The 13,456-nt window shown below is 39.6% G+C and overlaps 1 protein-coding gene across 4 annotated transcripts in view; it reads left to right on the top strand.

Moving 5' to 3' along the window:
- The window catches only part of tiprl (TIP41, TOR signaling pathway regulator-like (S. cerevisiae)), a 36,255-nt gene that overhangs the window by 3,389 nt on the left and 19,410 nt on the right, over positions 1 to 13,456 (top strand). For 3 of the 4 annotated variants that reach the window (XR_001777254.1, XM_017308536.1, XM_008428656.2), the window contains exons 2-5: positions 5,577 to 5,682; positions 7,830 to 8,009; positions 9,159 to 9,258; positions 9,424 to 9,555. Coding sequence is in view for 3 of the 4 variants with exons in the window: in XM_017308536.1 (XP_017164025.1) it covers positions 5,579 to 5,682; positions 7,830 to 8,009; positions 9,159 to 9,258; positions 9,424 to 9,555 (516 nt within the window). In the remaining variant the exon portion in view is untranslated. Of the gene's footprint in view, positions 1 to 5,576; positions 5,683 to 7,829; positions 8,010 to 9,158; positions 9,259 to 9,423; positions 9,556 to 13,456 lie in introns of those variants that run through there. The other variant, XM_008428658.1, reaches the window with a different exon arrangement.

Raw genomic sequence — 13,456 nt, 5'->3', positions numbered from 1 at the left:
TGACAGGAGGAACCACAGAGCTCTGTTAGGTTAAAGCTCATCTTATGAAGTTGGGATATTTTTCCTCCAACAGGTTCCAGAGGAATCACCTCAAACCAGATGTTGGACTGGATTTTATTTCACTGTCATTTGTGAATATTAGAGCCTTATTTTCAACAGTGGAGCTATAAAGGTTTGAAAAAGGTTATTTTGGAGAAAGTCTCATCAATATTTCCACTAAAAGAGAGGCAAAAAAATTGTTTGATAAAGGAAAAGTCTCTCAGACTCTGAGTTCAAAGCACCAAATTATTTTTTATATTAGACAATTAATTTAATTTCACATAATTATCGCGGTAGAAGCCATTTGTCTGTTAGACATTAATGAAACATATTTACTGTGTTTGCTTGTTGTAAATGACGTATACTCACAAAGAACGAGGTAATTAGTACAAGTTTGTCGTTTATTGAACATTCAGAAATTACAGCGGCTGTGATGAGCCACAGCAAAGGTAAAGAAAAGTAAAATAACYTGAACAGGTGATCAACTCTAAACCACTCGCACCTTTTTACTCTCCGTCTCTCTCTGTTATTTAAGCACACCCATTGCTATGGCAACCGCCTGCACTCAATGCTCCATGTTAAAAACATAACATTCAGTCCGTTACGATATTAGGTTTGCAGGCTTGATATTTATTTTGCGATCATTAATAAGCGCTAAATGAACACAGTGGTGGTTGATTAGTTAATTTTAACTCCAGCTCTGCTAGTTATTTTGGTAATGGAACCGAAACGCACAGAATTGCGCAACACCTTGTTGAAACAATAATTACTGAGATTATTATTGTTGTTGGGTCATTCATTTGAACATGTTTTGGTGATATTTTTGTTGTTCTTTAATAAAGTTATGAACGTTTTAAGCCAATCAGAGGAGGACATGCTGCTCTCAGCCTCCTGGCTGCGTTCAGTTTGTCACCTGATGCCGAGATCAACTCAAAACCTTCAGCGATCGACATATTGCACTGCTGCTCTAGCAAAACACGAACAGTTCAGAAACAATATGAAATGGGAAAAAAAGTTAACTGATTAAGTCGTGTTTTAGATTGTTCTTGAAAAACTAATCAGTCACGGCTTCACAGTGAACCCGTTGATGTTTTACAGCAGACAGCCGCTCCCCTCTCTTGCAGGTACTGCGTACCCCCGCTGAATCCTTTAGGGGTATGCAGTACCCTGCTGTACCCCCTTACTTTCACCGCTGTATATACTTGAAAATGGAACCTCATCAGTTACCTCCTCTTTATGAATAGTAAGCTGTTCACAGCAAATTTCAACTCTTAGGGAGTTGAATTAACACTTTGAAAGTGTCTATACTGGTCCACTCTTGATCGTGTCAAAATAACACTTATGAAAGTGTTATGTGTGATAGAGTGGAATCAACACTCTCAGTAGTTGAAATTTAACACACATCAGTGTTGATTTAACCCTAACATGGCGCCTCCTCACTGGTCGGCTCCTCAAGCCGACCAGGGATTACGTTAACATTCAGTCCGTTACGATATCAGGTTTGCAGGCTTGATATTTATTTTGTGATCTTTAATAAGCCTCATGAACACAGCGGTGCTAGATTTTTTTGGTTATGGAACCGAAACGCACAGAATTGCTCAACACCTTGTTGAAACAATAATTACTGAGGTTATTATTGGGTCATTAATTTGAACACGTTTTGTTGATTATTTTTGTTGTTGTTGTTCTTTAATAAAGTTACGAACGTTTTGATAAGGAGCCAGGCGGCGGCAGCGTGTCAGTTAGTGTGTGTTACCCAGAAAGCAGTTGGGCACAATATCGCAACACCAACACAGTGAGTCAAACAATGGCTGGGGAGGCCTACTACACTGCTCAAAAACATAAAGGGAACACTCAAATAACACATCCTAGATCTGAATGAATGAAATATTCTCATTGAATACTTTGTTCTGTACAAAGTTGAATGTGCYGACAACAAAATCACACATAAATCACCAATGGAAATCAAATTTATTAACCAATGGAGGCCTGGATTTGGAGCCACACACAAAATTAAAGTGAAAAAACACACTACAGGCTGATCCAACTTTAATGTAATGTCCTTAAAACAAGTCAAAATGAGGCTCAGTATTGTGTGTGGCCTCCATGTGCCTCTATGACCTCCCTACAACGCCTGGACATGCTCCTGATGAGGTGGCGGATGGTCTCCTGAGGGATCTCCTCCCAGACCTGGACTAAAGCATCCGCCAACTCCTGGACAGTCTGTGGTGCAACGTGACGTTGGTGGATGGAGCGAGACATGATATCCCAGATGTGCTCAATCGGATTCAGGTCTGGGGAACGGGCGGGCCAGTCCATAGCTTCAATGCCTTCATCTTGCAGGAACTGCTGACACACTCCAGCCACATGAGGTCTAGCATTGTCCTGCATTAGGAGGAACCCAGGGCCAACCGCACCAGCATATGGTCTCACAAGGGATCTGAGGATCTCATCTCGGTACCTAATGGCAGTCAGGCTACCTCTGGTGAGCACATGGAGGGCTGTGCAGCCCTCCAAAGAAATGCTGACCAAAAAATCAGCCAGACAGCATAGGTACTGAGAAGTGGTCTGTGGTCCCCACCTGCAGAACCACTCCTTTATTGAGTGTGTCTTGCTAATTGCCAATAATTTCCATCTGTTGTCTATTCCATTTGCACAAAGGCAGGGGAAATTGATTGTCAATCAGTTTTGCTTCCTAATTGGACAGTTTGATTTCACAGAAGTTTGATTTACTTGGAGTTATATTATGTTGTTTAAGTGTTCCCTTTATTTTTTTTGAGCAGTATCTAAGCAACATTTGAATCTTAGTTTGACTTCTATGGGTCTCAACAAGTTGTTTACTGAGAAAAACACATTTGTTATTCATTGCTACTTACTAGTCATGTTTGGTGGTGCAGCTTGAACACACAAGAATTTAAACCACATTTTACTGTAACTTTGACCCCCCACCAAAATTTTTCTTTAAAAAAAAGAGAATAATGAGATGAGATTTACGCCCTTGACCATAGCTGCTCACAGATGTCTACTTCTGACCTCAGACTGACTTCAACAACTCTTTCCCATAACTTCATTGAATGACTCATCAACTTTATACCTCTGTAGTTGCCACAATCTTGGACATCTCCCTTGTTCATGAAAATTGGTACCAGCACACTTCTCCTCCATTCCTCAGGCATCCTCTTACTCTCTAGGATCTCATTGAATAGCCTTGTCAAAAACTCTACTGCTAGCTCTCCTAGACACTTCCATACCTCCACAAGTATGTCACATGGCCCACTGCCTTTCCACTCTTCATCCTTTTCAATGCCTTCCTTACTTCGTCTTTACTAATATTTGCTGCTTCCTTATCCACAGATGCAGCTTCTTCTCCTCTTTGTTCTTTCATTTTCTTCATTCATCAACTTTTCAAAGTACTCCTTCCATCTTCTTATCACACGTTTTGCATCTGTCAGTAAAGTTCCATCTTGGTCCTAAATCACCTGTTGTACATCCTTCCCATCTCTACCTCTCTGCCTCGCCAACCTGTATAAGTCCTTCTCTACCTCCTTACTCTCCAGCCTACTATACAAGTCAGTGTATTCATCTTGTTTGGCTTTAGCTACCTCTACCTTCATTTTACACTGCATCTCCCTGTACTCTTGGTGACTCTCTTCAGTCCTCACATTGTCCCATTTCTTCTTGGCTGCTCTCTGTACCCATATTTGCATTTCCTTATTCCACCACCAAGTCTCCTTGTCAACTTTCCTTCCAGAAGACATACCGAAATACTCTCTTACCTGTCTCCCTAATAGCATTAGCAGTTGGCCAGTCATCTGGAAGCATGTTCTGGTCACCCAGAGCTTGTCTCAACTCCTCCCTGAAAGTCACACAACATTCTTCCTTTTTCAGCTTCCACCACTTTGTCCTCGGTTCTTCCTTTGCCCTCTTCACCTTTCTCACCTTCAGAGTCATTCTACACGCCACCATCCTGTATGGTTTAGCAACATTCTCACCTACCACTGGATTCCTTCAGATTGTCTCGTCTACACAAGATGTAATCCACCTGCGTGCTTCTACCTCTGCTCTTGTATGTCACCCTGTGTTCCTGTCTCTTTTGGAAGAAAGTATTCACTACAGCCATTTCCATCCTCTTTGCAAAGTCTACCACCGTCTGTCCTTCTGTATTCCTGTTCTGGATGCCAAACCTGCCCATCACGTCCTTATCACCTGTACCCTGCTCTTACATGTTCATTAAAATCTGCCCCAATCACCACTCTCTCACCTTTGTGGATATTTTGCATCACTTCATCTAACTCACTCCAGAATTTCTCCTTCTCTTCTAACTCGCATCCAATCTGTGGGGCATAACCACTAACAACATTGAGCATCACGCCTTCAATTTCTAACTTCAGGCTAATTAACCTACCTGACACTCTTTTCACCTCCAGAACATTCCTGATCAACTCCTCTTTTACGATAATCTCTACACCATTTCTCTTCTTGTCCACTCCATAGTAGAACAGCTTGAACCCTGCTCCTAGACTTCTAGCCTTACTGCCTTTCCACCTGGTCTCCTGGACACACAATATGTCCACCTTTCTCCTCTGCATCATGTCAGCCAACTCTTTAGCTTTCCCTCAAAGTTGTTACCTAGTTCTTACCTTTTCTCATCTCTCTCTGCCTACGATCATGTCTTCCTCCCCTTCTTCTTTGCTGACCAACAGTACTCCAATTTCCACTGTTACTTTGTTGGTCACTAGCACCAATGGCGGTCATTGTTAACCCGGGCCTCAACCGATCCGGTTTACTGGAGACCATATTCTTGATTCACATGTCAGATTTGACAGATGTTTTACGCCGGATGCCCTTCCTGATGCAACCTTCTGCATTTACTCGGGCTTGGGACCGGCACAAAAAACACAAAATGACCCCCTTTGTGCCTGCATTTCCAATAAAACGCATATTAAACTAATTTGCAAAGTATTTGAAGTGACAAAACAAAGTGTTTACTGCAACTTTCTGACCTCCAGAAAGCCCATCAGGCTCAGCAGGTTGAAACCAACATCAGAACAATAAAATGTGTGTTTGAATTAGTGTTATAAATCAGTTAGAAATGTAATCAAATTAATCACAGTCTGGCATTAGTGATTAATTGTTTAATCACTAACTTTGTAAGTTTGAAATGTAAATATGCACAAAGTTGTGCAAGCCCCTCTTGCCTCACTCCAACCAATTAAAATGCAAGCAGTTATTTAATTTTTTTTGTTTGGTTTTTATAGCAGAAAGCAGGTGTAGTCTCAGTACTTACCAGCAACTAAGGGAAACTTACTCCTCTACACATTCATGCAAGTAGTAGCAAACTTGATTAGGAGACAATTGACAGATAAAAGATATTTTATTTTCTAGTTTTTGGGTGCCCCATCCCTTCCTGATGCGGTCCTGGACAAATGCACAAGCAAAATAAATATTCTTTTGTGGATAGCGCACCAAAACAGTTTTGTTTTCTGCTACTAAAACATTTTTAAATCACCTAATTGTCTTGTTTGTATCCCTTTTAGCAATGATGTTGCATGGCTTCAAGAGCAGTAAGCAGGATTTCACTTTTGGATCATGGAAGGTGACGGCGGCAAAAAACCACATCATGAAATCTAAAGACATTGAACGGTATGTCTCTAAACTTTAATGGCATTTTTTCACACTTATTACACTGTGATAACATCTAGGTCACTTTTTGCTTTTCCTTTGAAGATGGCACCACATGCCCTGGTAAAATAAATATTTAATATATCAAAATTTTTCTCAATTTGAATACATCTAATAGGGCTATTGATAGAAAATGTACTCCAGGTGTTGGCAACACCCCTCTGCACCTACACACAAAACAATCTAATCATTAATAATCAAACCTGTCCACAAATTTAGTTATCGATAAAAAACTGAGATACATTTCTGGAAGTGTGTTTCATAACTATATTAATTACTTTGTGAAAATTTCCTTTTTGATACTGAGAACTTGAAGATGTCTCCTATATGAATTGTCTCTCACTCCCTCTCTTCCTTCGTATCTATCTACCTACTTGCATACTTACTTACCTACATGTTGCTGGCCACACCAACAGGTGTGATTGTGATGCAACTTAGATAATTAACTGTGCCATTGTTGCAGTTTTGCTTTCTTTCTCTAAAACTATTTAACATTTTATGTAGCTGTGTGGATAGAGTGGCTGTTATGCCAGTCATTTAACTATTGTTCATCAGCCTAATGGCTGAAGGAAATAAACTGATCTTGTGGTGGGAAGTTCTGGTCCTGAGTGACCGACTAAGGCCTGTGCTAAGGACAAATTTTGTCAACAGAGAGGCCAGCCTACTTGATTGAATGGTGGTGTGTGTTTGATCCACACATCCACAAATTCTGAGGTGAACGAGCAGGTGCCACAATATCTCATGAGCCCAATGGTGGGGAGGGCCATTTGACTCCTAATACACTGTGGGAAACCATGTTTTGCCAGGAGTGGGTGATTTAAGCACAGTGCTGACATGATTCAGAAGGTTTCCTTTTTCTTGTTTCTAATGGAAGCCCAAAATGCTGCCAAAATTATTAAAATTAGCTGGGGTATAACGACTGCATCAGGCTTCATGACTGCTATTGACTAGCGCTTGTGAGATAGCAGTAACCTCAACTAGAAACCTAATCTACATTGTGAGGTCTTTCTTACATAACCTAGTTTTTGCACAGCACTTTCTTTTTGTGTTGCTTTCCTGTGTCATTACACATCATTTCACGTAGCTTAATTTATGGATTGCTTGTCTTGCTACATAACATCTCATAACATGTCAATAGGATACTAGAATTATACTCATTGAGAAAAACATTGTTTTCTTTACTAATATTACCTTCTTTTACTGGTTTGATTTTATAAGAAGCAACAGCTAAATGAGCGTTAGTTTATCACATTAGCTAACAAGAGCTAATAAAAACAACTGCTTTAAAAGTTTCACCATTTGGTAAATAATGACACTTTTAATGTAAAGTTGCTCTAAAAGTTGTATTAAAAGTCCATTAAAAGTGCCAACTTTGTATGATTTTGTAAATTACGATGATGCAAAGTTGGCATTTTTAATGGACTTTCAATGCAACTTTTAGAGCAACTTTACATTAAGTGTCATTACTTACTGAATGATACTTCATGACAACTGTCATAAACATTCATAAAGACTTCTTTATGTTCATGACAGATGTTGCCAGTCTTATGCACACCCCTTCAAATAAAGCATTACCCCAGCATCTATGTTTTCGCCATTTCCTACATGTTCTACCAGTTTAAGATCAAAGAAGGTTGTAACTTCTATTGTATAACATCTTCAAAATAAAAGTGCTGGACAAGACAGATTCTAGATTGATCACAGGTGTCAAACTCCAGTCCTCAAGGGCCACTGCCCTGCAACTTTTAGATGTGCCTCTGCTGCACCACACCCGAATACAATAATTAGGTCATTAACAAGGATCTGGAGAAGGTATCTACACAAGGAGGAGGTAATGAAGCCATTTCATTCCAGTGTTTTGTACCTGTGACTCATCTAAAACCTGCAGGACATCGGCCCTCGAGGACTGGAGTTTACACCTCTGTTCTAGATGGTTAACATAACCATGCATATACAAACAGACACACTCATTCCCTTATTTTCTAATGAATATTTCTTTGAATATTGCAATGAATGAATTGCCCATTGCTGTGTGCCCATCAAAGCTGTGGCTACATCAAAATTTATTAGGAATGAGAAATGTTACTTTTTATTCTTTGCCTGGCCAGATTAGCAGATGAACTGAACATGCCTTCACTCCCAGAGATGTTGTATGGGGATAATGTTCTGCGGATCCAACACACAGACCACTACGGCATTGAATTTAATGCTGTTGATGCTCTCAAGAAAGTCAACAATATGGAAGACACTGTGAAGGTGGCCTGTGCTCAAGAATGGCAGGAGAGCAGGTAAGACACAAACATGCCAACATACATTGAACATAATCATGTAATTGATTTATGGTAAAAGCAACATCTTATACTGCGTATATCCAGCTTCTTAAGTACCAAGTGAAATACTCCCTTCTAAAATCTTGGTTTATGGTGTTTTGGGATCAACCAATCAAACCAAAGCAAACTAATCTGAACTACTTTTCTACTTTTTTGGCTGGCATTGAAACTTTTTCATTGTGCAAGGAAACAGGTTTTTACTGTGCACATGAGAATACAACTTTTAACTTAAACTTGGATTAATAACGAAGCCCTGCTAAGTCCAACGCTAAAGCTCTGCTTGGGTTAACACTGTAGCAACCTTAAGCTCAATCTACGTGAGCTACAATCACACATTCAGTCCTTCATTTGTTATATTTCATAAAATGTTTACTTAGTTTTACATGAGCTAACAAGAGCTAAGAAATACAACTGCTTTAGAATGTTGACTATATCCTCTTTTATATGTTTATTTGGAAAGCAAACAAATGTGTTGGTGAAATCTGGGCGAAGGGGAGTAGTTCAATTGGCCATCCTAAAAAGCAATAAATTATAATTGCAGTTTATTAATTTCTATTTGTGAACAAACAGAGCTCAAACTCAAAGTTTAAACTCTGCATCAGATTGAAGCTATAGTAACAAAACAGTTTAACTATAAATATTGTTCTTTGAACTTTTACAAAGTAAACTTGCCAGCTCCTATAAATTTTACATTTAAATGTTAAACAATTTAAAATATTTTAATTTATTTATGCTGAAACAATTGAATCAAATTTAGCAGCATAAATAATCTCAATAAATAAACAGTACATTTACATATCTGTAGCCTGTATTAAAATGCTATCTAAACCCACAACTAGTCTTAAAAATAAATAAAAAAATACAATTAAAATGAATATCAATTATTTGCACTTCTGTTAAGTCAGAGGCTCCATACGGCCCTCCATGGCATGTGTTTGTGGTTGCAGAATTTTGTGTTAGCATTTGTTTTGTTTTTTTTGTTTTGGAGTTTACGTCATACACCACTTCACAGCTTGTTTCACCATTTGTTGCATGTTTGCATCTGCTGGCCACCATATATCATAGATAAACGTCGTATGTAACCTTGTCAACATGATGTCATTTTAGAGCTGAGTCTGAACACGCCCAAGAAGTACTGAGGCCTTTCGACTGGACGTTCACCACAGATTACAGAGGAACGCTTCTAGGAGAAGAACTCCAGATAAAGGTTACTTTCACTTTCTTTCTTGTTTTCTTTCTTCCTCGTTTTCTTTCTTTATCTTTTCTCTCTTGTTGACCTTATCCATTTGTAAAGGTAAGGTTTCTCTGTAGATGTTTTTAGTACAGAGTATGTGTAACTCATGTTGTGTAACTTCTCTCTGGCTTTATAAAGGTGACTAATACAGAGGAGCGCATTGACATAGAGAAGCTGAAAGCTCGAGAGCACATCATGTTCTTTGAAGAGGTTTTGCTGTTTGAAGATGAGCTTCATGACCACGGTGTCTCAATGATTAGTGTCAAAATTGTAAGTGTGTCTTATTATTAACTATTAAGTTATACATTTTTATACTGGAATTATACAATTTCAAATCAGGAATCATAATGATAAGCTCTTAACTGACTAGGTTCACAAGCCCTGAAATCTGATCATATGGTTTGAATTATTTTGCTCTTTGAACTCTTTGACTCTAAATATATTTCAATATACCTCAAAGAAGTAGATATCAGTGTTGTGATGTTTTTCCTATATTTGTGGGGAGTACAGAGTACTGGTAACAATGGGCTTGATTTGGGAGACGTGGAACATAGGGTGGACACGGCGATTTGGACGGAGCCAGAGACGGACGACTGATGACTGACCTTATTGACATATGGACCAATAAAGCATGGAGCGAGCTTCTTCAAGATGGATCTTAATGGAATATCTCTAGAAGAGAGCCATACTATCTGTCCTGGTAGACAGATAGTATGCTAAATATTAGCATATTTAGGTGCTAGTATGAGTCTGCGATTGGTGAAGCGACGGTTCCGGATTGCAGTGCACTGATGGGCTGAAAGGGCGTTGGACCAGACGGGTCTATACCGTTGGATATGGTGGATATGGTGGCTGACTGAAGTAAGGGAAATATCCTTCTCGTCTTCAAGGAAGAGGGGAAGCAGGCAACCTAAGGAAGGGAAGTGGCCTGTGGCTGTGGAGATGTGAGAATTGTGAGCGTATTCTATTCAGGGAAGAAACTTACTCCAGTCTGAGGGATTGGATTATGAAAGACAGTGGAGAATAGATTCAAACTCCTGGTTCATACATTCTGTGTGACCATTGGACTTGGGGTGATGACCAGATGAGACCTTAGCAATTAGGGCAAGAAAAAGAAATTGTTTACATACTTGGAAGATGAATTGTGGTCTGACAGGATTTCCACGGGGATGCCATGCAGCCGGAAAACATGCTTGCCGAGTAGCTGAGCGGTTTGGAAACCTGAAGGGAGTCTCCTGAGGTAGATATGCCTTTGAGAAACGGTCGATTATGGTTAGAATTGTGGTCATACCTTGGGATGTGGGGAGTCCGGTAATAAAATCTATGGCGAAGTGGAACCAAGGACGCTGGGGACACTGGGGTGGAGCAGATCTGCAGGTGGTCGAAGAGAAGGTTTATTATGACCACAGACTTGATAGGCAAGGACAAACTCCTTAATGTCTTTATGTAAGGACAGTCACCAGAAGAGATAAGTGAAATGGTTCTGCTAATACCTGAGAGGGCAGAAAACTTGATGGAATTTAACCAGTGAATAAGAGAACAGACGGAGGTGGGAACATAAGTCCTATTGGAAGGACCGTTACTTGGGTAAGGTTCATTCTGTAAGGCTTGATTTACAATGTCTTTTATATCCCATGTGACCGCACCAAATGTACAGCTGGGGGGTAAAATGAAAGCTGAGGTTTCTTCAGCACCGTCGGGAGGGTTTGGTGTTCTTAGAGCCTGGGCGATATGAAATGGAAATTAAACTTGGAGAAAAACATGATCAGCTTCCTGGGTCCATGTGAAAGTGATCTTGGTAGAGGTTAGTGCAGTTAACGGTGTGGAGGTTTGGCTGTAATTTCTGATAAAGCGTCTATAAAAATTGGAGAATCCTAGAAATTTTTGCAGTTGCTTACGTGACTTTGGAACTAGTCACTCCATGACCGCCTTTATCCTTCCTGGATCCGGTCGAACCTACCAGCTCTCAAGAATGTAGCCAAGAAAGGAGATTGCTGTTTTATGAAATTTCTCAGCCTTAACAAAGAGACGGTTCTCTAATAGGCGCTGGAGAATGAGATGGATGTGTCTGTGGTGGTCCTCAATTTTCCAGGAGTAAATCAGGATGTCATCCAAATAGATGAAAACAAAAATGTTCCAAAAAATCACTGAGGACATTATTCATGAGGACCTGGAAGACTGAAGCAAAATTAGAGAGACTAAACGGCATAAGATATTTGAAATGTCCAACAGGCATTTTGAAAGCCGTTTTCCATTCATCTCCTTTGAATACGGATGAGATGGTAAGCATTGTGGAGATTTAGCTTAGAAAAGATTGTTGCTTCTTGTACGGGTTCAAAAGCAAATGAAATAAGTGGAAGTGGATATTTGTTTTTTCAGAAATGTGGTTTTAATCCCCTGTAGTCGATGCAATGTCAGAGGGAGCCATCCTTCTTAGCCACAAAGAAAAACCCTGCCCCTTATGGTGACGACGAGTGTCTTTTGATACCTGCTGCTAGGGATTTACTGATGTACTTCTCCATGGCTCGACACTCCAGTTCGGAAATGTTGTACAGATGGCTGGTTGGCAAAGGGGCTCTCGGTAGAAGCCCCTTTGCCAACCATCTCATCCTCATCACCCCTAGTATCGTATGGACAATGAGGTGGTAGGAATAGCGCTTTGTGTTTATTAAATACCTGCTGGAAGTCGTGATATTCCTCAGGGATTAGAGACAGATCGATGAACTCAGAATCTTCTGCAGCTGCAGGACAAGGAGCAACACCGGACTGTAGACGGGAAGACAGGCAATTAGTAGACCAGTTGATGTGTGGATTATGGTGTTGAAGCCAGCTAGAACCTAATAAAACAGTGGACTGGAATGTAGGAAAAACAAAAAAAGAAATAGTCTCCTGGTGATTTCCTGACACTGTAAGTTGGAGTGGCTTGGGTCCATGAGTTACTGTATCTTAGGCAGAGCTTCACCACTTAAAGCAAACACATTAAAAGGGGAAGTCTGGCTGTTTCGATCTTGCTCAAAAAATGATTTATCAATAAGATTTTGTTTGCAGCCTGAATCGAGAAGAGCTAAAGGGGAACAGAATAATTATTTAAATGTAGAATGGCCGGAAGCTAAAAACGGGATGAGCCTGTGATACACCTTTGGTCCGTCGGTTAGAATGTCAGAATGGAAAAACTTTGCGAACAGGACAGGATGCGATGTAATGACCAGACTTGCGGATGTGCTTTCTAAACGGGTGCTGAAGTGGTTTTAACCGTGAGCCTGTCATTTCTCTGACCTCTTCTCTCTCTGAAATGGTTATCAAGCAGTAAGTGTTATCAACTCATTTAAAGTGTAGGCTCATCCAGAGGAGCCAATTTGTCTTTAATAGACTCATTCAGTGTATGAAGAAAACACGCTTTTAAGCATGCCATTGTTCCAGGCTGAGGCTGGATGGATATCAAACATTTATTCAGAATAGATTAAACAAAAGGGGAGGTGGTGTTGCACTGTTCGTTAGGTCTGGATTGAGATGTACGGTCATTGATAAAATTAGATTTTCAGTTAATAATTTGATAGAATGCATGTGTGTTAAAATTGAGGGTAATATACCTGGGCATATGTTAGTTGTGTTTATCGAACTCCTGGCTCATCCATAGATGAGTTTAGTAAGAAAATATTAGAGATGTATGAAAGGCACAATGAAAAGTTTACTTTTATTTGTGGCGATTTTAACATTGATTTGTTGAAATATAATGAGCATACTAAAACAGAATTTATAAATGCAGGGTTTGGTTTAGGTTTCTATCCCTTAATCTTAAGTCCTACATGAATAACCAAAGAGTGTGTCATTGATTGATAATATTTTTAAAAATAAATTCAATGTGAAAACAAAAAGTGGATTGTTGGTCACAGATATAACTGATCATTTGCCAGTGTTTACTATGTTGGATATTAGTAATCAGTTTTATTTACATATGACAAAGCAAATTACTAATTTAGAGTAAAATCACCTGAAGCTGTGGAAGAAATGAAAGTAGAATTATTAAACTATAATTGGCAAAATGTTTATTTTGACGTTAATGAGTTATACCAGTGTTTTTCAACCACTGTTCCGCGGCACACTAGTGTGCCGTGAGTGATCGTCAGGTGTGCCGTGGAAATTATTCAATTTCACTACGGTACCGTATTTT

Source organism: Poecilia reticulata, linkage group LG14 (assembly GCF_000633615.1).
Source record: "Poecilia reticulata strain Guanapo linkage group LG14, Guppy_female_1.0+MT, whole genome shotgun sequence".
NCBI lineage: Eukaryota > Metazoa > Chordata > Actinopteri > Cyprinodontiformes > Poeciliidae > Poecilia > Poecilia reticulata.
The sequence above is the reverse complement of the archived record's forward strand: the minus strand, read 5'-3'. Positions and strand labels throughout refer to the sequence as shown.